Raw genomic sequence first — 25,327 nt, 5'->3', positions numbered from 1 at the left:
AGTTGCAAGCTCCTGGCCCTGGTCAGGAGCATGCAGAAGGCAACCAATCGATGTGTCTCTCTTATGTCAGTGTTTCTGGAGGGGGAGGAGGGAGAGGAGGAGAAGAGGAAGAACAGACACCTATTTATCTGCAGGGGAACTAGTGGGAGATAAAAATGGAAAAATAAGTTGGCATCACATTGTGGGGAGCCATGAATTCCAGAATTAATCATATAAATGTAGCTAAGTAGACATTGGGGAGCCATTGAAGAATTTGGAGTAGAGAGCTGACATGATGGAAATTGTGTTTGAGGAATAAATCTGTCAGTGGGAGGTGAGATAGATTGGAGGGGACAACTGGAGGCAATCAAGGGGTTAGCCCATGATCCTGGGGTAGAGGATAAGCAGACAGATTGAAAGGGGATCGTGTATATTACAACACACATCTGGAATTTTTGTAGTGAACTATAACAATCCAAACACATATCTCCAAATATAAGAACAAACTTATTTAAAATATATGCTGAGAACTATGGAGTTAATGCAGCAGTTTTTAACCTCTGGAGACTTAGAATCAACTGAAAGTTTGGTCATCTCAATTTGCTCACCACAAACCATTGCCCTCAAAACCCAGGATTTGCTAAACATTTCAAACTCTGAGAAGCGGAGGGTTCAATAAAACCACATTGTGCCTGGCATATATTTCTTCTTTAGGACTGAGGAAATTTGAGCTGCTTCTCACTAATTCATTTAAATTTCATTCAAACTGGGATTTTGAAAAGTCTCTCTATTGCCCAGAAAAGTCTTAAGAGCTTATTTTTAAAGCCCTTTTCCCTCCTTACAAAAAGGAAATAGTTTTTCAACCATCCCTGAACCCCAGAATTTAGAGATTCATAATCCACGGGTTGGAATGGGGTGTATATTAGGTAAAACAATAGGCTGAAAACAGCATATTTTGTCAAAAAAAGCAGCGCATTGGGTAGTTCAGGAGGACAAGGATTTTAACCCTCTTGGACACTTTCTGAGCACATTTTCCTAGCACTGATGTAGCAGGTGTGGGTACAGTGAACTGAGGAAGGAGTTCATTCTATTCTATGACTCATATCAGCCATGTTGGTTTTCTCTTTACTGTCAGGAACATAAAAGAGAAATGACAATTGAAAAGTAAACATGTTAAAAAGTGGAACTAGAGAAACAATTTACCCTGCCTTAAAGACTCTCTTTTTCCTCCTCCTCCTCCTCCCACTCCGTGGCAGTGTCAAAGCAAAGCTCTTCTTTTAGTGACAGCCATCAAGTAGTCGTGAGTGCTGTACATAGAAGAGCTGATGACATGGGGATTTAATACATCTCCATTCAAGACCTCAATTTAGAGAACTTACTTCTTAGCTCCTTTTAACTCAGATATATCATTTGCAAATATTTTCTCCAATTCAGTAGGTTGTCTTTTTATTTTGTTGATAGTTTCCTTTGTTGTGAAGCTTTTTGTAGTCTCACTTATGTTTGTCTTTGTTGCCTTTGCTTTTGGTGTCAGATTCAGAAAAGCATCACTAAGGCCTATATCAAGGAGATCACCATCTATGTTTTCCCCTTAGAGTTTCATGGTTTCAGGTCTTATGTCCAAGTCTTTAATCCATTTTGAGTTAAATTTTATGAATGGTGTAATATAGTGGTCCAATTTTATTCTTTTTCATGTGTCTGTCCAGTTTTCTCAACCCTTTTTGTTGAAGGGGTTGTCTTTTCCCCATTGTATATTCTTGGCTTTTTGTCATAAATTAAATGCACATATATGTGTGGGTTTATTTCTGGGCTCTTTATTCTATGTATCTGTTTTTATGCCAATCCTATACTTTTTAATTACTATAGCTTTGAAATACAGTTTGCAATCAGGGAACGTGATGACTTGATCTTTGTTCTTATTTCTCAAGGTCACTTTGGCTATTTGAGATCTTTTGTGGTTCCGTACAAATTTTAGGATTTTTTTTCTATTTCTATGAAAAATGCCATCCGAATTTTGATAGGGATTACATTGAATTTGTAGATTGCTTTTGGTAGTATGGACATTTTAACAACATTATTTTTCCAATCCATGAGCACAGACTATTTTCCCATTTATTTGTGTATTCTTTAATTTCTTTCATTGCTGTCTTATAGTTTTCAGCATGCAGGTTTTTCACCTCCGTGGCTAAATTTATTCCTAGGTAATTTATTTTTTTGGATGCAATTGTAAATGAGATTTGTTGTCTTAATTTATCTTTCTGCTAGTTCATTATTAGTATATAAAAATGCAACATATTTTTGTGTATTGATTTTGTATCCTGCAATTTTACTTAATTTGTTTATTAGTTCTAACAGTTTTTTGATAGAGTCAATAGGTTTTTCTAAAATAACATCAAGATTATTTCTATATTTTAAAAGGCTTTTTGGCAGCTTGTTCTTTTTATGAATAAATGGAGACTTTAATGTCTAGAGAGGTTAAACTGTGAAAGGTGAGAGTTGAGTGGTAAAGTCATTACACCTAAAATCAAACTAATTCATTCTTCTCCACATTTTTTTAAAATATATTTTTATTGATTTCAGAGAGGAAGGGAGAGGGAGAGAGAGTCAGGAACATCAATGATGAGAGAGAATCACTGATTGGCTGCCTCCTGCATGCCCCCTACTGGGGACCGAGCCCCCCTACTGGGGACCCAGGCATGTGCCCTTGACCAGAATCGAACCTGGGACCCTTCAGTCCACAGGCCAACGCTCTATCCACTGAGCCAAACCAGCTAGGGCTCAACATTTTTAAAACTGCATCTTTAAAACTAGAATTTCATCCTGATTTCTCCAAGCCTCATCGTTCTTGAAATTAGAACTGTAGCACACACGTAGGAAAGTTATTTAATTCTGTCATCATACATTTAACACCTATAACTTGCAGCATATTGTGCAAATGCAAAGAAAACTAGCAGGAATCTGGCCTCCTAGACCTTCAGCCTAATGAGAAAGTCAGATGTGTAGATAAGAGTGAATTTGCAATCATATAGGCCCAGCTGAGTGTTATAGAGGTCAGTCACTGCGGCAGGAGGACCTGGGCCCAGAACTCCATTTGGGGGTTTGAGAAAATGATTCCAAAAACTAACATGTATGTTTTAGCATGTTGTACTTTATAACTGGAATATTACTTTTAAATGGCATTTGATTATGATATTTCTGTAAACTGAGAGGATTTATTCAAATTAAATCAATGAATTTTATGTGAAGTTTTCATCCTGTGTAAGATTATGCGCTAGATATAAGGGATTACAAAATTGGATAAGATGGTTTCTGACCTTGGGGAATAATAAGTTATTTATACCAATAACTCTGTAGAACAAGACATATTAAAACTTTTATGAGAAGAGTAAACAAAGCATATGAATAACCACTAACCCAGGAAGGAACTGTATTATAAGTATCATATAATTATTAAAACATAATAACAATAATTATATAACATATAAGTATTATAATTATTATTAGTGCAGTTTAAAAGTAGGGCATTTGTTATTAATATTATTTTAAAGATTTAGTTGGATTAATGTTCTGAAAGTATTGATATTAGATTCATGGAGTTGGGTCTTCATGTTTGCTTGAGGCGAGTTCTGTTCACTTAAATAGAAAGGTTGTCTTTGTTCCTGGTATCACCTGAGGTGCTCCTGCACCAGCCACTAACATGCATACTCTGGAAACAATGCAGGCAGACCTTGCTGAAGGAACCAGGCATAGAGCTGACAAAAAGAGCCTCATCATATAGGTGTGCTTATAGCGTTTTTTATCCCAGGTATTTATTCTAGGTTTAAGGTTTCTCCTGGTGCCAAAATTTATTAGCCCTTCTGAAGAGAATATGTCATAGAGAAGGTACTCAAAATGAAAATAATTTTTATTAGCATTTTTGCATTTAAGCCAACCCCAACTTGTGAATTTTTTAATTACCATACTGGCCATGCCAATTTAAACTTTATAACCCTAAAATTAGTGTCTAAATAGCACAGAAATGTGTTAATATGCACATATTTGTGAAATTCATAAAAGAACAAGTAAGCAGAAAATGGATTTTACAATGAAGGTCAATGTGCACATAGATTAGGCAAAGAAACATTCTGGAGCAGCATTTTATAACCATTCCAAATGGGACCTGGGACCCATAGCCCATAAAACAATAAAATTCAAATAAAAAGCACCATTAGGATGATTTTGAATGCCTTTAAGTAATAATCTTTTTAATTATATAAAGGCATTAAATAAACCAAGTGTTTTATTATTAGGGACATTGTCAAGACTAAATTTTCACAAGCTGAATTTAGTTGAGTTATCTGTAAAACTTAGCTTCGCTAATCATTTAAATGTCTATTCAGAAATACATATTATGATATATCTAATATACTAGCTATTCACTGAAAGTCCTTTGGAAACAAATGTGTCAGATCTTATTCAGTAATTGTACAACACATTTCAACACTTCACAAAGCAGTATTTATGACTATTATTCACAGATTGTTCTTTATATGGGTTTTTTTTTTCTCCCAACTGTACCTTCATCTTCTTATATGCTAATTTTTCATTATTTCACATAGCACAAAGTACTCCCTAAATGAAAGTTGATAAATAAATTATTAATATTGTTTTAAACAAATTTGTTTTGGCATTATTGAATGTTCTTCCTCTTTAGAGAGCTACCTTGAGGATTTATTTTTCATTTAGCTTTATGTATGTTCTCAAATAAGAAAATTAAGCCCTTTTGCTTTTATAAATAGCTACCTAGCATCAATTCTGAATTATTTTCTTGTGATTAAAGAATATCCAGATGGAAATACTAAAAAGCATTGTCATGGCTTGCCTTGGTAGTTTAAAAAATATTGCTATATATAGTATATGCTACATTTTTTAACCTATAGGCTACCATAAAAATTAACTATGAGATTATTTTATTGTCTAGGTTTATTTTATTATTGAATTAGTAGGGGCCCAGTGCATGAATTCCTGTATCTTGAAAGGAACTATGGGCTGCAAGGCTGCGGTAGGCACAAGGGCAAGTCTCGGCCCATCCTTCGCACCTCCACCCGGCCCCTCCCACCCGGTCGCCTGTCTGCTGGCAGCCCCGCTCCCACCTCCACTGTTCCCACTCGCTGCCGGTGCCAGCCCTGCTCGCACCTGCTAAGGGCGCAGAGCGATCAGGACCAGCTCTGGGCACCAGCAGAGGGTGCAAGTGGCGGCTCTGGCGCCAGCAGCGGGTGCGAGTGGGGCCGGCGCCGGCAGCAGATGCAAGCGCCAGGTGGGACTACGGCGTGCAGGAGCAAAGAATTTTCAGTAACCACCAGAGGCTCGCCCCAATGACAGTGACCAGCACCACGCCTTGGTCTGGCACCCCGGCTCACCTGCTCCACCATCCCGCCATGGCCAACGCCCACCATGTTCTGCTCATGCCCCCTGGTGGTCAGTGCACATCATAGCAACCAGTTGTTCAGTTGTTACGCCATTCGGTCTATTTGTAGATTAGCCTTTTATTATATAGGATTTTTACATTATCTATGCTTATATTCCAAAGATGTGATAGGACTGGAACTAGGGTGAGGGACTGAGGCATTTACCTCAGGCTCAAAATTCAAGAGGGTACCAAATAACTCAGTAATCAACATATCATATTTTTAAAAAATATTTTTAAAATAAAAATTAAGGCCAAGAGCCCTAGCCGTTTTGGCTCAGTGGATAGAGCGTCAGCCTGCGGACTGAAGGGTCCCAGGTTTGATTCCAGTCAAGGGCATATGCCCAGGTTTCAGGCTCGATCCCCAGTAGGAAGTGTGCAGGAGACAGCTGATCAATGATTCTCTCTCATCATTGATGTTTCTATCTCTCTCTCCCTCTCCCTTCCTCTCTGAAATCAATAAAAATATATTTTTTTAAAAAAATTAAGGCCAAGGAATATCATAAATTTAAATCAAGATCAAGAGATCTGTGTTCTGTCATGTTTGTGGACTATTATCTGTTTGATTACAGGGTGAAACAAACAAGTAGGGAAGGTGAGAATCTTGTTTTCTTCTTTGGTTTCAGAATAAAATGGATTTAAACTTAATATCTCCATTTCACAGGATCATTAGATCAATAGTATTTTAATCAAAATGACAATTTTAGTGAATAGAAACTATTACTTTCTAATCATCTACATTTACTGTATGTAACTCATGTATGGAAAAATAACATGTAACTCATATTTAAGTCCATATCCTCATTTCACAAATTTCCCTAATAGTTTCATTTATGGAAATTTTTTCTAATCCAGGATCCAATTCAGGGTCATGCTATGCATTTTAGTGCACGATATCTGGCATCTAATATTATGAAACAATACCCAAGTTTGTCTTTTATACCATTGACATTTTTTTAAGAGTATAGGTCAATCATTTTATAGATTATCTTTCATCTTGGGTTTTTCTGATATTTCCTTTTTATTGGGGTCAGATGTGCCTTTGGTGGAGGAACACTACACAGGCAATATCACATTACATCAGGAAGCATATGAGGTCAGTTTCTCCCATCACCGGTGATAACTTTATTTAAAATAGTAGAACATTTGTTCACTAAAATACTACTCATTTTTTTCTAATGCATATTTGAGGGGAAGATACTTTGATACAATGTAATTATTTTGTTGCTTTTTAAACTTTGGCTTAATAATGTTAGTATCCATGGATGATTCTATTTGAGTCAGTTTTTACTATGAAGGCTGCAAAATGGTAATTTTCTAACTCTTAATTTCATCTACATTATTGGTTGTCACTCTCTGCAAGAAAGAACTTTCCCTTCTCCTTATTTATTTATTTACTATTGACTTGCTTACTACCAGTATGGACTGTGGATTCTTCTGTCAGTCTGGGGTTTATGATCCATTCTCCCATTTTCCATTTTGATGCTCCAGTTTTCCCATATTTGCTCAGAGGGATCCCTTCAAGTTGTCTCCTCTGTCATTTTTAAGTAATCCCATCACTATTCGAGCTCTCCCTTATTTTTTGGCATAACAAGAAGTTATAGTTCATCTTGTTCTTTGCCTGCCCTAGTTTTCAGCCATTTCACCAAGGTGGTCTGGTTCCCTTTACTGAAAAATTGTAATTGAAAAAACAAAATCTGAGTGCTAAATATGCTTGTCTACTAGGACATTGTTGCTTCTAGGCATACAATAAAATGTGCTCTTTCAAGTGCATAGTTCAGTGAATTCTGACAGATTTATATGCCCATGGTCAATGCTCAGTCTTCATTGTATTTGATCTATTAGCAGCATTTGAGACTGAGGGTCACAACTTTCTCCTCACAATATTGTCTTCACTAGCCTCCCAAACAATGATACTCTCCTGGTGTTCCTCCAACCCCCTGGGTACTCCTTCTGTCTCTTGATCTTTTCTACTCTTCTCCATACCCGTTAAAGTTGAAGTACTGCAGAACTCAGACTTGGATGCTTTTCTCATCTGTATCTACACTTGTTCCCTAGGTAATCTCATCTGACAACTCCTAAATTTGTTTCTAACCCAGTCTTCTCCCCCAAGCTCTGGATTTTATATCCGCTTATTTCTGTTATTTCATGTGTGTGTGTTTTATTGATTTCAGAGAGAGGAAGGGAGAGGGAGAAACAGAAACATCAATGATGAGAGAGAATCATCAATCGGCTGCCTCCTGTATGTCCCCTACTGGGGATTGAACCCACAACCCAGGCAAGTGCCCTGACCCAGATTCAAACCATGACTTCCTGGTTCATGGCTGGACCCTCAACCACTGAGCCACACTTATTTCTACTTGACATCTTCACCTGATTTTCTAATAGACTTCCAAATTCAACATATGCAAAACTGAAATCCACCCCACACCTGCTCCACCTGCAGCCTTTCCCATCTCTGATGATGGCAGCTGCATTATCCTGGTTATTCAGGCCAAAAACTTGGAGGTACCCAAAATATAGTCAGGATCTCTTCCCGACCTCAACACTGCTCTCACATGGTGTGAGCAGCCATAACCTCCTGCCTTGAGTATTTCAATGGCCTCTACAGGTCTCACTACATCAAAACTTACTCCTATAATCTGCTCTCAGCACAGAAGCCAGGATGACCTATTTTAAATGTAAGCATGATTGTACCACCCTTTTACTCAAAATTTTTGAAGTGGTTCCATGTTTCACTCAGAGTAGAGCCCAAATGTTGCAATGGCCTACAGGGTCCTGTATGATTCTCATACCCGCTTTGCTCTAAAGCCCTCACCTCTTACTCCCCCCTTTTTCTCCCATCTCCATCCCCACAGGACAGGTGCTGCTCTCCCTCCTGCATACCAGCATGCTAGAGATCCTTCCCACTGTAGGGTTATTGGTGCTGGTCCCTCTGTATAGAAGGCATTTCCCCAGATATCTGCTTGGCCAGCTCCCTCATCTACTTCAAGTTGTGTGTTTTTTTAATTGCAGACTCTAATGACACCAAACATAATTCCCCTCACCCAACTCAGAACTTCTGAACCCTCATTCCCTGCTTGCCTTTTTTTTTACCCGTTGCAGTTAAGACCTTCTAACACATTGTTGTAAATTACTTCTTCTTTATGTTTATTGCTTATTGTCTGTCTCTCTGTCCTAGAATGAGGACAGGGATCTTTGTTTTTCTCACTGGGGCATCAAGAACTGAAGGATCTCATCAGGTTTCTAGAACAGTGCTTGTCTGTCCCTTAGTAACACTCAAAATATTTTTTATATATGTATTTTTTGTTGATTTCAGAGAGGAAGGGAGGAGAGAGAGATAGAAATATCAATGATGAGAGAGAATCATTGATCAGCTGCCTCCTGCATGCCCCCGACCGGAGATCGAGCCCACAACCCAGGCATGTGCCCTGACCAGGAATCGAACCATGACCTCCTGATTCATAGGTCAACCCTCAACCACTGAACCACGCCAGCCAGGCTCAAAATATTTTTTAAATAAATAAATCACCTACTTTATCTTGTACTTTGACTTGATAAACTGATAAAAATGAGTAAGAACTCACTAGTAGAATTGAGTCATATAATCCATTTTTAATACTGATATGTGCCTAAACACCCAACTTTTATCTACTTGTTTGCCTCTTTCCACACATGAAATCTAGATTCATTTTAAAATAAAATAAAAAATTAATTAGGCAGCATTTCCAGAGAACAGTAGGATTTGTCTGCCCTGAATTATGCCTTAGCATGTATAATACAACATAAGTAACAAACCGATATCAGTCACTCATTCACTGTCGGTGGGGAGGGCCGCATTGCTAAGGAGCCCCGGACCACTGTTTCCGCTGCCTCTGGCATCCACTGTGATTTTGAGCTCCATAGAGGGAAAGGGCAGATGGGAGGAGGCATGAGAGAAACCAAAGTTCTTTATACATGAACAGTACATTTTCCTACTAAACTGTTCAATTGACTCCAGATCCAAAATTGGCAGCAGATGTCTCTTACGTGGCCGTAGAGTGACTCACAGCATTTCAGCTGAGACAAGACTTACCTTGACAGGCATTTAAATAATGTGCTTGGGGTATTTCTGGGCAATCACCACGATGTCAACAGTCAAGTTTGAAAGGTACATGTGAATGAGTATTCAAATCTCTCTACTGACAGGATCAGACTCTCACGGCCACCAGCACAAGAGAATGTGCTCCATTAGAAAGCAAATGCTGCATGTCAGGAGAATGTAGGTGGCTTTTAGGCTGAGATTGTTGGTGCCTTTGCCACTGATGTTCTTGGAACATTAGAAAACATTCCCCTTGTCTAAGCTAATGTATTCTCAATCCTTCTACTTCAGGTGCAGGGTTTGATCAGACTAGAATGAGTATAGGATGAGAACCTAATCTAAATTTTGGAACATTGGTTCTAATGCAGCAGAAAAAACCTTAACTGTTTCTTTAAATGCATGCAGAAGTATGGGAATTTTTCTTACTAAGCATATTGGCATCATTAATAAGAAAATGCAGTTTTTAATTCATACACTTTGTCTTCGAAAATTACATTTTAAAATATCTCAACTTTTAAAAATTTTTAAAATGTATTGGTTTTTAGTGAGAGAGGGGAAGGGAAAGGGGGAGAGAGAGAGAGACAGAGAGAGAAAGATTGATTTGTTGGTCCTCTTGTGTATGCATTCACTGGTTGATATGTGTCCTAACCGGGTATCCAACCTACAATCTTGGTGTATGGAGATGATGCTTTAATCAACTGAGCTACCTGGCCAGGGCTAAAAATATTTCAGTATTTTAATAAATGTAATATATAAGAAATATTACTTTTTGTTCTAGAAAAATTTTAAATATAGAGTTAAATAGACTATATTTAAGAAAGCATTGAGAGCATCTTTATAAAAAAACTAGAGGCCCAGTGCACGAAATCTGTGCACTGAGGGAGGGTTGTCCCTCAGCCCAGCCTGCACCCTCTCCAATCTGGGACCCCTCAGGGGATGTCTGACTGACGGTTTAGGCCTGGACATCCCTCTCACAATCCGGACTGCTGGCTCCCAACTGCTTTCCTGCCTGCCAGCCTGATCACCCCCTAACCACTCCCCTGCCAGCCTGATTGATGCCTAACTGCTCCCCTGCCTGTCTGATTGCCCCTAGCTGCCCTCCCCTGACAGCCGGTCGCCCCCAACTGCCATCCCCTGCTGGCCTGGTTGCCCCTAACTGCCCTCCCCTGCCGGCCATCTTTTGACCACATGGGGGTGGCCATCTTGTGCGAGGGCATGAGGGTCAATTAGCATATTCCATCTTTATTATATAGGATATGTTTTTTATTTTTATGTGGGCTCCCTACTGGGGACCGAGCCCACAACCCATGCATGTGCCCTGACTGGGAATCAAACCGTGACTTCCTGGTTCATGGGTCGATGCTCAACCATTGAGCCATACCACCTGGGCTTGAGAGCATCTTTAATACTTCTCTCCTTTATAATACCTTGTATTTTTACATAGTGGGTAAAATGGGCCTTATAAATATATAATTTCTGAATTTGATTACTTTCCACAGATACAACACACTCAGGGGAAATTGGCACCAAGAAAAAGGTGAAAAGACTGTTAAGCTTTCAAAGATACTTCCATGCATCGAGGCTGCTTCGTGGAATTATCCCACAGGCCCCTCTCCACCTGCTGGATGAAGACTACCTTGGACAAGCAAGGGTGAGCTAGCTACCCCTGTGCCACCTCACCGCAGACAGGGGCCAAGATCATGTGCCACCACGGGTAGTAGGGTTGAGTCCTGCTTCTGACACTGAGATGCTCTGTGGCTTTGGCTGGTTACTCAACATATCTGAACTTTTTTCTCTAATATAAAATGAAGTTAATAGAAATACACACCTCATAGGGGTGATGAGGTAAAGCATGTTTACATGCTAAATATATTCATACCTAGTTATTTTTAGTGTATTAATGTGCAAAACATATTTAATCCATTGAATTATCTCATTGTAATAGCTACCATGAAATTAACCCAATAATTACCAACTCTTAATTCCATTTTAAGATAGCAATATGGTGCATTATCTTTTTCATAATTTTTAATTCATTCAAATAATTGTTACTAATTTTATAATTATTTTTGCCATTCATTGGTCCAACTGAGGGTAGACACTAATGTGTGACATTCTAAACAAAAGCCTGCAGCCTATCTCTAACCCAAACTGCCAAAGGAATTTAGAGTTTAGAAATAAACTGCCTCAGTTTCAATATCAGTCAAAGGTAGTGTCTTATAGTTTACATGCTAAGTAATATTATGCTATTTATATACTATTAAGAAATAAGTAGCAAGTAATATCAGAAGAACTAATTCCCAATATTAGGTCTACAAAAGAGAAGGGGTCGGGGATCACTCCTTCTAACAACCCAAGGCCTGAATTGAGCGAATTTGTTTGTTGTTGTTCATTTGTTTGGTAAGAGGAGAATAAGACCAAGCTCTCAGCACCGGAGCCTCAGTGACAGACACGCTCAGTGGTGCCTCCCCTCTAAGCGGCCACCTCTCGAGAAAGGCAACATTGAGATACAGAACGAGCAGCGGGCCAGAATTCAGGGTATCAGCACCAAGTCCTGGCTTGGCCCTCAGATTTGTATGACTTGGGTAAAATGCTCACTCCGTCTGGATCTCACAAACAACCTCTTAACCCTTCATTGCCCTAATGTTGTTGTGAAAGTCTTTGTGGGCCACGATAAGGCCTTTGGATTTTTCACAAGATACAAAGAAGCCATTCAGGGGCAGGTAGGGGAGCAGGAGCTGATCCTTACCTTAGCTGTGGCCGTGAGAGGAGAGGAAGGAAGGCAGTCGCAGAAGCTATAGTGAGGAGAGAATCAGCACCTGTGTCTAACTGAGAGTTTCTAAGCACTGGGGTATTTTAAAAAGAAAAATAGGATTATAAGCCTATTGAAAGTAGGTCTTTAGATTACCCCAATATTTTCCATTGCTCGCTCTTCAGTTTTCTGTTACTGGTTCATTTCACATTTAGTCCCACGTTGAGCAGAATAACGTGCTCAGCCATCATTTTGACTCCATTTTATTAAAATTAGTTGTAAACCTGCCTTAAGTGATTAATAGTTTACCATGTAGAGACTTCACTGAACCATAGTTTTAACAGACACCTAACATGGGTGTGCTTACTATGTATATGCACTGTTCTAAGCCCTTAAATTACAGGCATTTATGTTTACATATGTTACCTTATTTAATCCTTACAACAACCCTCTGAAGGAATAATATCAGCCGCATTTTTCAAATTCGGAAACTGAGGTACAGAGAAGTTAAGGAACCTGCCCACAGTTCCACAGCCGGTAAGAGACGTGGTTGACATCAGATCAGGCAGACTGATCCCTGAGCCTGTCCCTTTAACACTATTGTGATTAGCCAGTAGAGTAAGATTTATTTTACCACAAACCAGTTGTACATTGATAGTAGAATGCTACTGTATTTTCACCGTCTTAATTGTTTAACCCACTGTGTCTCAAAGTGAATATTTGAGTCTTCAATGTGATTCATTTGGGTGGTTTTTTGTTTGCCTTTCAGCATATGCTCTCCAAAGTGGGAATGTGGGATTTTGACATTTTCTTGTTTGATCGCTTGACAAATGGTAAGTCACCCGAAAGAATTCACACTAAAATAGACACCATAAATGGGATTAATTTTATGAAAACAATACTTATTTTTAAACATTGGTAATCCTTTTTCCCTCTTTCCCCCACTTTCTTTTTTTTTTCTTTCTCCCACTTTCATAAGTCTCCAGCCACTCAAGGAGGACCAGGGCAGGGAAAATTACTGCCAAAAAGAATAAGGAATAAATTCGGCCTTAGAGTCTTAAGACAGTTTCCTTCTGGCCTTGATGATCCCAAAGGAATTAGGAAACCACAGATTAGATTCTGTCCTTGCAGAGCATTTTGGCTCTCTCCAGAAGGAGGAAGTTCAATGTTAGCCAATAATATCAGAACCTGCTTATCTGATCAGTCCTGCAGGGCAGGTACTGTGCACTTTCATTAAGTGAGTCAAACCTGCCCTGGCGCCCGGTATTGTCCAGGTATGTTTGGCGTCTTCAGATGAAAACAATTGCTGAGGATAGAGTGGAAACGCTTAGGCTGCAGATGAAAGGAAAGTAGATATTCTCTTTGGTTTCACTTTTAAAATTTTTGTGCCTACAAAGGCTTCCTTTAAGAAAATAATAAAATCCTATTATATTTTCATCTGCCTATTCAATAAATGCTGATGAGCTTAGGGAGCCAATGAAAGACATCATATTTAATGCTAACTTTCCTATGTCCCACCATCTACCAAGCTTGTGATTTGTCATTGCAACTTGTTTTCTCATCATTCTATTACTTGAGAAACAACATGTAGTGGAAAGAGTACAGCCTCAGACCATAAAACTGAGCTTTCCACTGTGGAAAGCTAACTAGGCCACATAGGGATGGATTCCATAATTTCTTAGCTCCCTTTGCTCAAATCATCTGAGAAATTGGTACCAGTAAATGAAATTAACTGTGAACCAAAGAACATGTTCAAAAGAGATTATACTCATGACTCATAAAAGTATAAAATGAGCACATGTCAAAGATTTGTTTAACTCAATTAGCGATGTGGTAAGATGCTACGGATCTTTCAAAGGAGCATTCAAAGAGCCACACATATATAAGCAGTAAGAAACACATGAATTTATAAATAGCTGTAAAACTGGGAAGAGGAAATCAACTATATTTCCATCTGAATTATTTCGTTTGCATGTATATGGACAAGAGTTGCTTGAAATACTATCAGTTATCTACAACTTGAGAGTTGTGAAATAGCCCAAAACAATGAAAGTTGCAGAAACACTTAGAATGAGGTACCCTGGAAGAGTATTCTTAGGCAACACGTTGTTTTTATTTAAGATATCCAGTCGTCTTCTTGGCCCATTTCACAGTCTTTCATAAATTCTATGATACTTTTAAAACTCAAAATCATGATTCTTTAGTAAATAATATTCCTTCAATTTTTACATGTTATTGTAGCTTCAAATTTGCATCTTTGCCAGCTTGAGTTATAAAATGTTTCAAGGTAAATATAATCTTGATTGATACCTAAGTAGGCAGATTCCTTCTATAACTCCTTATAACTCTTAATATTGCTAATAATTCATTGCCTTTGGTATAGGGAGACAATCTGAACTAATTTTCTTTGTACAATAAGAGAAAACCTAGGACCAGATCATAGTAATGATATCCTTTATACTTGAATAATTTCAAATTTAAAGGGGAAAATAAATGATCCTATTAGAGACCTTTCATCACAGAAACTGTGGATCTTATTGTCAATCTTGATAATTTAATGGTAATGAAAAGGAGTTAAAACTGGTGACTGTTTTCCTCCAGGAAACAGCCTGGTAACACTGCTGTGCCACCTCTTCAACACCCATGGACTCATTCACCATTTCAAGTTAGATATGGTGACCTTACACAGGTTTTTAGGTAAGTCTCTTTGTTCTTTCATAGTCCTACCTCCTTTCCCATGAATAATGGCAGTCCACAATAAACTAGCAGGAACCCTAGCATGGTAGATGAAGACTTCAAATTAATCTCAAATTATCTCATCTTAATTTTAAAATATGGTTTACCCATTTAAATCACTGAAAAAAATGTTTATTTGGTTAGTTATGTTTACAGTAGATAAAGGCTATACAGAGAAAACCAATAAGAGCAGGTACCCATGAAAGAGGTTACTGATCTGTTTATATGTCAATAAAACTCCAGTAAGGCATGCCTCAAAGAATCCCAATCTGGACATGAGTTGTTGAATATCTTCAATAGACATTTTTTTAGTAATAAGAACCACCATTTATGTAGTGGTATGTTATTTCTAATCATTTCAACAACCCTGCAACTTGGGCATTATCCCCACCACTTGGCCCACAGCTAAGGAGAAGTACAAAGTGGTCTTGTACCTTGCTCAAGGTCAACAACTTATCATTGGCAGAGCCACAGTCTAAACCCAGGCTCCTGACTTGAAAGACCACCATCTTTCCCCTTAACTCCACCATCACTCTCTGTCCAAAACAGCCCCAGTCTTATTTGACTTTACGTGAATCCTTATTTATCTGCCCGTGAATGATCTAGGGCACATTTTTAATCACCACATAACTTTCTGCTGCCACTTAGCATGTTTCTGGCTTCCGTGCTTTGAATTTGAAAGCTGACTTGATGCCATCAATAGTAAAATAGCAGTGAAAATGATAGCAACAGTAGCAGCAACCAGGCTTATATGGTGCTTACATATGCCGGGAACTCTTCTAAGGACTTGCATGTATTAACACTTGCCATAGCCCTTTGAGATTGGAGTCATTGTTATTCCCATTTTATAGAGAAGGAAACTGAGGATCCTTGTGGTTAAGTCACTTGCCTGATACAAATAATAATGATAGGGGCAGAATTCAAATATAAGTGCAAAGTAAACCTGCTGAATAAAAGGTATACATGACACAACAGAAATTTTTTAAAGCAGCCACAATATGGATCAGTTTCAGAAATACAAATAACCTCAGGCAATTGAAGTTAGATTGCTTGAGCAAAGTAATGGCCATGCATAAGGCCAAATAGTTTTGATTTGTCTAGAGAAGGAGAATGCAGATACTTTGGGCATGTGTATGCACTCAGAGTACATGTAAAGAATGCAAAGACTTGATGACAAAAATAACACCAGAATCCAGAGCCAAACTCACAGCATGGGCTGACAAAATATGACCATACTTGCAAACCTGGATGTTCTATACACACTGGTTATATTGCATCCTAAGCATTGCCTTGGTCATTAGCTGAAGCAGGCTAGTGGCTTCTCTAAATAGCAAATTAAAATTGCCTTGCTTATGTCTCTACTTGATTCCAAGAGCACTCTGGTCCTTAAATTGGAAGGGCATGAAAGATGATAACTATTCTGAATGAGGCAGAAATAAAGCCAAGGAGTCCTCAGTTGGATCAACACAGTAAATAGAAAATCTGCCTGAAGAAGGCCCAGATTTGCTGTGGTCAGTATTTGCTACTCAAGTGGTAGACCCATCTTTGGATCTCAGGAGTCTGACGCTACCTACTGGGGCTGTTTAAAAGGAAACCTCTCTTACGACATAATATTCATAAATGGCAGCAAAATTAAATAATTAAACTATAGTGTGAAGTAAAGTTGTTCGTTTCCTACATATTTATTTTTCCTATGAATGAAAGCCTTCATGAATGCCAGAGAGGGGTGATTAATGAAGGAGGTGAGGGTTCCCAAGGGCCTCACAAATCCTTTCAACCTTTTCCCCATCTGCCTTCCCCCTTCTTGCCACTAAAAGCAGCTCAGTAGAACTGTGAAACTCCCAAGCCATGTTCATTTTTAAAGAATCCCTCGGGTGCACATTTTGGAGACACTAATATTTTTAAGCAAAAGGGACCCTTAATAAATCTGAGGTCTTCCTGTTTTGGTTTTAACTGACTGAGATATCTGTTTACCTCCTAGTCATGGTTCAAGAAGATTACCACAGCCAAAACCCGTACCACAACGCTGTCCATGCAGCCGATGTCACCCAGGCCATGCACTGCTACCTGAAGGAGCCAAAGGTAAGGCCAGACCCGGCCGCCTCCTCAGCCACCTGGAAATGCCAAGTCAACTACTTGCTGGGTTCTAAATCACCCAACATATGAGAATAGCTGTTATGGGTCCTTTATAACACAAATACAAATTGTTTAGATTCCAGTTCCAATATCAACTCTGATAATCATGCAATACTCATGAAAGAGGATGTAAATTTTCCGAGGTTTCCTTTCATAACTTGTATGAAAGGCTGCCTTAGGACAAAAAAAAAATCCTCCCCATGATAGTCTGCATCTTATATATCTTCAACAGTCCCAGGAACTAGCCGTTTTGCCTTGAATCTTTGCTACAAATGGTACCAGCATTGACATTTTCTGGGAAAGGTCCCCCACCTCATGGTTGTTGATGGACAAATAGAATCAAAACTCCTCAAGGCTCAAACTCCACTTCCTACTAAGGCAACTGAATATCCTGATTCAGGCCCAAGAAAATGAGTGAATGTCACAGACCTCTTAGCAAGCGTGCTCTGATGTCATCAACCAATCCAAAATTAAAAACATGAGAATAGTGCTTGTTACTACAAACCGAGGCATTTCTTAGTCGTATAAAGTTGGTATAACATAGAGGATGAATTTCTTAAGGTTTTTGAAAATAAAATCCCAGTCCAAGACTCTGTTCAGTTCAATCAGTTTTAACATCAACCACCGACTATGCAGATGCCAAACAAACATTCCCAAGACAAAACTGGGTAAATGCCTCATCCGTATAAAATAGCCCAAAGACATTAAAAGCTTTCTTTTTTAATCTCTAGGTAGCCTGAAAGTTATATATTTAAAGTTAGTGTTAGATTCCCATTCCCCTGCTTGTTTTCCTAGCTAACAGAGAGAGAGAGAAAGAAAGAGAAAGAGAGAGAGAGAGAGAGAGAGAGAGAGAGAGAGATTCTCACACACCCACACACTCCACTATTACACATTGAATAAATATGCAAATTTTGCAATTCATTTTTTAATATGTTTTATTGATTTCAAAAAGAGGAAGAGAGGGGGAGAGAGAGAAACATTGATGAGAGAGAAACATTGATTGGCTGCCTCCCGCAAGTTCCCTACTGGGGATCGAGCCCACAACCCAGGCATGTGCTCTAACCAGGAATCAAACGGGCAACCTCCTGGTGCATAGGACAATGTCCAACCAACTGAGCCACACGGGCTGGGCATTCAGCGCACTCTGAATTTCATATTCAAAGGGTGGCAATGATATAGTGGATGGTTGAAATATACAAATTAATTTTTTATGTGTCCATCATTTTGGTTTTAACGTTTTACTTCATTTGTAGTTTTCTCTGGAGCAAAGCTGATTTCAGGCTCTGACTTCTCCTTACCCACAGACAGGCAACAACACTGCAACAATAAAAGGAAACAGAGTGGCAGTAGGAAATGGAGGGTACCTGAATGGTCTACACAATTTGACTTGCTCAGTTACTTTCTGCACAGTCCTTTCTTTTTTCTTGCAATTCCATGTGACTCTCACCTCACCGACTGCTTCAGAGGATAGAAGTCTGGAGGATGAAAGGCCTGGACGGCTTTGTGATGCTTCATTCAGTATGATTTAGCCAAAACAAATGGTAACCTGTTTGTGAAAACATACCCTTTGACCTCCCAATTTGACTTTCTTAACAGCTCGCCAGCTTCCTCACACCTCTGGACATCATGCTTGGACTGTTGGCTGCAGCAGCCCACGATGTTGACCATCCAGGGGTGAACCAGCCGTTTTTGATCAAAACTAACCACCACCTTGCCAACCTGTATCAGGTAGGAGAGCTCAACACTGGACCAGGCACAGAATAGCCAACTGCCTTAGACCCAGTCCTGGAACCTGAATCTCACCCTTGGAGATGGCTTCATTCAGGGTCAGCCACAATGATGACCACAGCCAAAGAGCATGGGTTTGAAATAGGTCCAGGATATCCCCCCAAAAGGATTAAATTGGTTTACAAGGATCTACAAGGAATTCGATTTGCTCTGAAGCAGATTTGAAATTATTAGAAGTCAAGCAGGATCCTTACTCTCTGATGGTCTGAGAATATCTGTGTCCCTGGGAATTATCTCACATATCATGGCTAATTGAAGCTCATCTTTGTAGGACTTCTATAAATGATACTGCTCAGGTGCAACCCTAATTCAGACGTATGTCTCTAGGGCCATTTCTGTACTTTATAGGCCTCTGAGCTAGAGGTATTTTATCAAAGACAATAGACATTGTTTAAAAAAAATAGTTCAGCAGCATGAGGAGATTGGCCAGGAGAATTTTCACCGCATGATACTGTTTCAGATATTAAGCCATATGTCATAAGTGAATTATCCCCAGAGTTTTCAACAGGATTCTTTGGAGACCTTTGGTTGTCATTCACAAAATCATTACATACAAGAAAATTATTGATCTCAATTTTAGTAGAGCTTTTGTAAAAAATTTAGTGCTGAAAGAATTCCTGTCAGATCCCTCCCATAAAACAGCTTCCTTCTACAAGATGTTGCAGCTTAAGAATGCATTTATTTCCAACAAAGCACAACTGGAACATTTTCAAAAGCCTTTCCCATCCAATTGATTTGCTTTGGGCATAGGGAGAAACTGGTATTCCAAGGTTTATGGCTCCATCTGGTATGTATTTTAGCACTGGGCTTCCCTGGGCTGTCAGCCAGCACCCGGAGCTGGGATAGATATGGTCATAGAGAGGGGACAGGATGACAGAACTAAGAAAGTCTTTTGATGATAAACTAAAAACTAAAAGAAAAAGAAGGAAAGGAAGAAAGAAAGAAAGAAAGAAAGAAAGAAAGAAAGAAAGAAAAGAAAAGAAAGAGAGAAAGAGAAATCAATCAATGCAATTGGCTACATAATCCATTCCCAAATAATCTAAATGCTTATATAACTTCAATTTCTCATCATCAAGTAAATTATGTCAATGGGAGTTTGAGAGTATTACTGCTATTGGGTAATTTATACATAAAAATTAGGTTCATCATACTGTACTTTAGCATGTAGTAAGTATATATAAAACACATAATGAATTCACATTTAGATAGAAGTCAGAAATATACCAGATATTAAAGACATAAAAACAAGAAAGTAAGTGTAGATTTCATCAATAATGAAGAATTAAGTACCCACTGCTAATTAACAAAAATTGATTCTCAAAAGCAAGATACTCTATCTTCTTAGGATACTAAAAATGTTCTCAAAAAATGGATTCCTCACTCAAACCTTTGAAGTGCAAATAGTTTTAATAATTTTTATTAACATTCCAATACAACCAAATTCTCCAGCCTTTTCAGTACAACATATAGTTTTGTATATTTTTCATCAGCAACTATTGCCTATATTTGATGATATACTGGGATCTAGACATACAAACATGAATAACATATAATCTCTGTCCTCAAACATTTGTTCAAACTCTGATGTGCAAAATCCAAGAAAACGTAATCACAATTTGAGAAAGGTTTGAGGAATTAGCTAAAGGTATGCATTTAGATACAACTTTTTTAAAGTCTTTGAAGAGTAAATGCCTGTGTTGTTCTTTGCATCCAAAGATATTACTATAATCAAGTGAGTTATTATTTTTTTCTAGCAGTGAATTTATCAGCATCTAATCTTTGATAGAAAAGAAAAAGGTCCTTTTGACAATGACTAGAGAGAAATTTGGATACAGGACTCAAAAACCACATTCAAGATACTGTCTTCATCAGTCTCCTGCTCAACTGGTCTTAGGACCTCTTAGAGGCTAGAGATCTATGTCTTTATGTTATAGAAACAATGCTGGAGGCAAACCAGTATTATAAAATTACTTCCAATATGAAACTTTTATCAGCCAAATGAGATTTCAATTCTGCCCCCAAAATTGATGCTGCCTTTAATATTTGGCTATATACCATTGTTGACTATCTGAAGGAACTCCCAAAAGATAAATTCCCTGTTAAATTCAGTTTTAAAAAGTATGTAACTGACCTTTATTCAACACTCACTATGATTCAAATGCTGTGCTAAATGCTTTTTATGTATTATATTATTTAATCTTCACAGTAGCCCAGTTAGGTGGGTACTATTATTATACCTATTTTACAGAAAGGTGAAAATTGATACTTAGGAAAGATCAAGTATTTTTCCTAAAAATAAACAGCTAATTAATGACAAAGCCAGGATTGGAACGCAAGTCTTTTGTCACCAGAGCCGAAGTGCCTACGCACTATACATACTGCCTCTAAAACTCAGATAAATTACCCACTATGTGCAGAAAACTAAGAGCTCTCCTCCAGGTCATCCTATTGCAGTGAGGGAGACAAGAGGATTAGAGATCAGTGGCTTAAAGCAGGAGACTTTGCTAAGTACTCTATAGTAGACAGTGAGAGTGTGGTGGGAAGACAGTAATTGATTCTACAGATGGTTTCTGAAAGTAAAAAAAACTCATGGAGGAAGCATGGTGTAAACTAGCCTTGAAGCATGTGTAACATTTTGAGTAACATTTTGGAAGTCACTAGAGACAGCACAGTCTGGTGTACTTTTGTGATTAAAACCCACAGCTTCATAATAACTGAAAACGGACTGTCCCTATGGCCTTTAGCTGAGCATACTCCTGCCATGAACACACCCTACTCTCAGATCAGTGTCTGATAAATTCCCTGTAGATTAGCTGTACCGAAAAGGACCTGGGTCAGAAAATCCCCACACTGCGCAGGCTGTAGATGAGGAACTGGCATAAGTCTCCAGGTTTTCAATTTCAAGAGGAAAAATCATGGTACATAACATATAAGCTGCGTGAGGCCATTAACAACACATGATATTTAAAAATATTTTGGAATTGTAGCCTTTTAACCTACCAAGGGTCTGTTGGTTGAAACATGAATGAACTTTCAGGAAATTACATGCAGATTTTGAGCATGTACCTATGCACATTTTTCTAGAGAGAGGACCGATCACATAGACTCATATTTTAAAGTGAATTATAGGTTCAGAAAATATTAAGAACCATGGTAGTGAGTGAAAATATATTTATGTACACACACTACATATATTATACAATATATTGTGAAATTATACAGAAACATGCACTCACATTTGGTTAACAAAGATACAATCGAAAGGATGTGCTGGGAATTATGTGGCTTTGAGAACACCCTGTGCATGACTACTACAATCCAGATTTACTATAAATGAGATGAAATGAAAGGACGTCCTCTCCCTCCTTTTGTTGGCTATGTTCTTTCAGCTCGGATACATAAGATCGTTGCATAATGCCTAGCCTGTGCTTCTGCCCTGAGACAAAGAGAGAGCCAGGGCAGCTGGATGAAGGCTGGGTCAAGGGGCTCTCTCCCATTGTCTGTGTCTGGGCTGGACTCACTAGCTGAACTTCCAACCCAAGTTCAACATGAAGGCCATCAAGGCACTTCCACCTGGCACCTCTCTCATCAGAGTGGAAACAGTCCAGGTGTCCATGGTGGAATGAGAGGGAAAGAGCATGTGAAAGATAGAACCCACAACTTGCCTTCTGTCCCTCTACCCTGCAACCCCACACACACGTGGGCTCAGCCATTGGGCAAAGTAAGCATTAAGTCAGATATGGTATTATTACAATTGCAAAAGAAATCACTTTTAGTTTAATTTAAAATCGGATTCCCTTTGATGGAGTCCAACTATGTATTAACTAGTGACAGAGCAACCTAATGAATAAAATAATTAATAATTAATTGCTCCATAAAATTTCATATTTATTACATTTTATACTGTCTTGCAGACGTTTATAATCATTTTCTTAGTCACTTATCACAAACACTAGGAGGAGGTCAGCATTTTTAACCACTTTTTATTATTTTAATGACTCTGAACGATACATATGGAGCTGACAGAACCAGAAGTGTTCCTCCCACCTGGTCCTATGGCCTCTTCTCAAACAAGCAACTGCAAAGGTGATGCGTAACTTCACGATCCCTGCAATAGCAAAGCTGTTTGGGCCAATGCTGTGGAAATATTAAAAAGGAGGCTCAACTTTGATTTTCTGCTTGATAAAGTTTCTGCTGTTCATGGCGAGGTGGCCCTGATCTGAACACGGGCCTGCCCCTTGGACAACAATGAATGTCCAGGCTCCCAGAGCAGTGACTTGGGCAGTTGTAGGTCGGACAAAAGAGCGGTATCTTCAAACAGGCAGTAAACGTAGCAGTGCTGTGGTTTCTCCAAAGGCCAAGGTCTGTTCCTCTGAGACCTCCTGGGCTGGGACTCGTGCAGCATTGCCAAGGAGACCACTTGGCTTGTTAAGGAAGAGCTCAGCCACTTCATTATCTCCTAGAGTCTTGCTTCTCTGTTTCATGAGCAATTAAAAATGAAAACAGACTATGTTCATGTTGTTTTTCTTCCTGTATCCTCTGGTTTAAAAGAGTAATTAACTCTGACTCCTGTTGAACACCAGACTCAGTTTAGCAACATCATCCTGAGTGTTTTAATCAAAGAAAGTGTCCAATAAATAGCCCAGGAATGGCGCAGGAGCCCCTCACTTCTGGCTCCTATTCGGAGGGGAGAGAAAGGGTGCAGAGGGGGGTGGGGGGGAGGGACCAACGGTTTCAAGCCACCTTGTACGATAGCAAACCTGCTCTGCCAGATTTCCTTTGACAAATAGACTCTTGATTTAATTTTAAAACCTGTATTGGTGGTTTACTAAATGCTAGATGTGTTATTATTGGGGAACAAAAGGATTGTTTTTGTTCTCAGAGTGGATAATACTTAAAAATTCAGATACAAAGAAAAATAATGGTTTGCTGTAGGGGATTTAAGGGTTTCATTTATTCCAAATTAAAATTCTAATAGGTTTTGTGACACAAAGGTAGATATTTACTGTTTCAGCTTTAAAGTCAAGATTATTCTTAAAACTACAAATAGGAAGCGTTTGCAACGCTAGAACAAATTGTCCCTGGGATAAGGTGAAATTGCTGAGGTGATGCTCTTACGGGTAGACAGATGTGGTACCCTAGGTGGGAGTCCAAAACAGTTCCAGATTTCAACAGAATGGCATCATCGCATCCTGTGCTCAGATATCCATGGGCATTTCTGATTATTTTCTTCTTTAATTCAAACCTACCTTTTACTGAGACTGTTCTCTGAGCCACTGTGAAATCAGGTGAGCCTATAGGAGCAGAGCCGCCTCCCTGGAGTGGACCCAGGTAACTCTGGTTGTTCCCTGTGAGACACCGTACGATCCAGCCTGCTCGCCCAGCCTCTCCCCTAGTGCAGGACACCACCAGCATTGTCTTGTCTACATTCAGGCCGACGTGGCTCCAACCTTTCCTCGGCTGAAGCTCAAATCTGACCCATAGGTGCCTACCTAAAACCCCACTGCCCTCAGGATTAAGTCCAAACGTCAGCACAATTTACAAATCCTGTTTTGATCTGACCCTGTTATACTTTCCAGCTTCACTTCCCACCATTACTCAACCATGCCTCTGTGCATCATCCCATCTCAACTTCTCTCCAAGTCCTGAACATATCGCTCCTTCCTTTTTCATTCAACAAATGTTCATTGAGTGCTTAACACATGCCAGGTGCTTGGAATACAGGAGATGAACAGAACAAATGAAAACCCCTGCTTTCTACTAGGGGAAACAGAAAATAGCTAAGTAAAATATGTAGTATAGATAGGGTTCCTCTTACTTATAGGTCTGCAACATGTGCTCTTCCTTCTGCCTATTTTAATGAAATATATTCCCTCTCCATGGCCTGAACTCTTTGACTGCTCTCTAACTCACTTATTCTTTCTATCTCAACTTGGACATATCTTCCTCCTGAAAGATATTTCTTTCAATGTCCATCTCCCATGTCCCTCCTATACAATTTCGCAGCCTTCTATTTCTTCCTCTATCAGTGTTTTCTCTCAAACCTGCCACTGCCTGATTCGATGTCCACATCCCCATAGTCTGCAAGCTCCTGAACACCCACTTATCACTGTTGTATCCTCAGCATCCAGCAGGTTTCTGGTGTCCAGTGAACACCAGAGGTTTGTTCGATGAGTAACTAGGTGGGTAGATGGATGGACCCATGAACACACTGGACACATGCAGCAAGAAAGACAGAACCTGAGTAACACTGAAAATGGGGACTATTGGCAACAGCGAGTACACACAGAGACCAGGGTGGAAACCTGACAAGCAAAGGTACGAGCACACAGACCAGGGAGACCACCGAGCCAATGCAGCACCCCCACTGTCCACTTAGTAGCTGCTCCTGCTGCTTGTTACATTCTTGCTA

At 39.2% G+C, this 25,327-nt stretch overlaps 1 protein-coding gene across 2 annotated transcripts in view; it reads left to right on the top strand.

The window, feature by feature from the left end:
* The window catches only part of PDE7B (phosphodiesterase 7B), a 269,758-nt gene that overhangs the window by 223,451 nt on the left and 20,980 nt on the right, over positions 1–25,327 (top strand). For both annotated transcript variants that reach the window (XM_006084443.3, XM_006084444.3), the window contains 5 exons: positions 11,003–11,154; positions 13,025–13,088; positions 14,857–14,952; positions 16,973–17,073; positions 18,724–18,855. In XM_006084443.3, coding sequence (XP_006084505.1) covers positions 11,003–11,154; positions 13,025–13,088; positions 14,857–14,952; positions 16,973–17,073; positions 18,724–18,855 — 545 coding nt within the window. The remainder of the gene's footprint in view (positions 1–11,002; positions 11,155–13,024; positions 13,089–14,856; positions 14,953–16,972; positions 17,074–18,723; positions 18,856–25,327) is intronic.

Source organism: Myotis lucifugus, unplaced genomic scaffold (genome assembly GCF_000147115.1).
Source record: "Myotis lucifugus unplaced genomic scaffold, Myoluc2.0 scaffold_11, whole genome shotgun sequence".
Classification (NCBI taxonomy): domain Eukaryota; kingdom Metazoa; phylum Chordata; class Mammalia; order Chiroptera; family Vespertilionidae; genus Myotis; species Myotis lucifugus.
The sequence above is the reverse complement of the archived record's forward strand: the minus strand, read 5'-3'. Positions and strand labels throughout refer to the sequence as shown.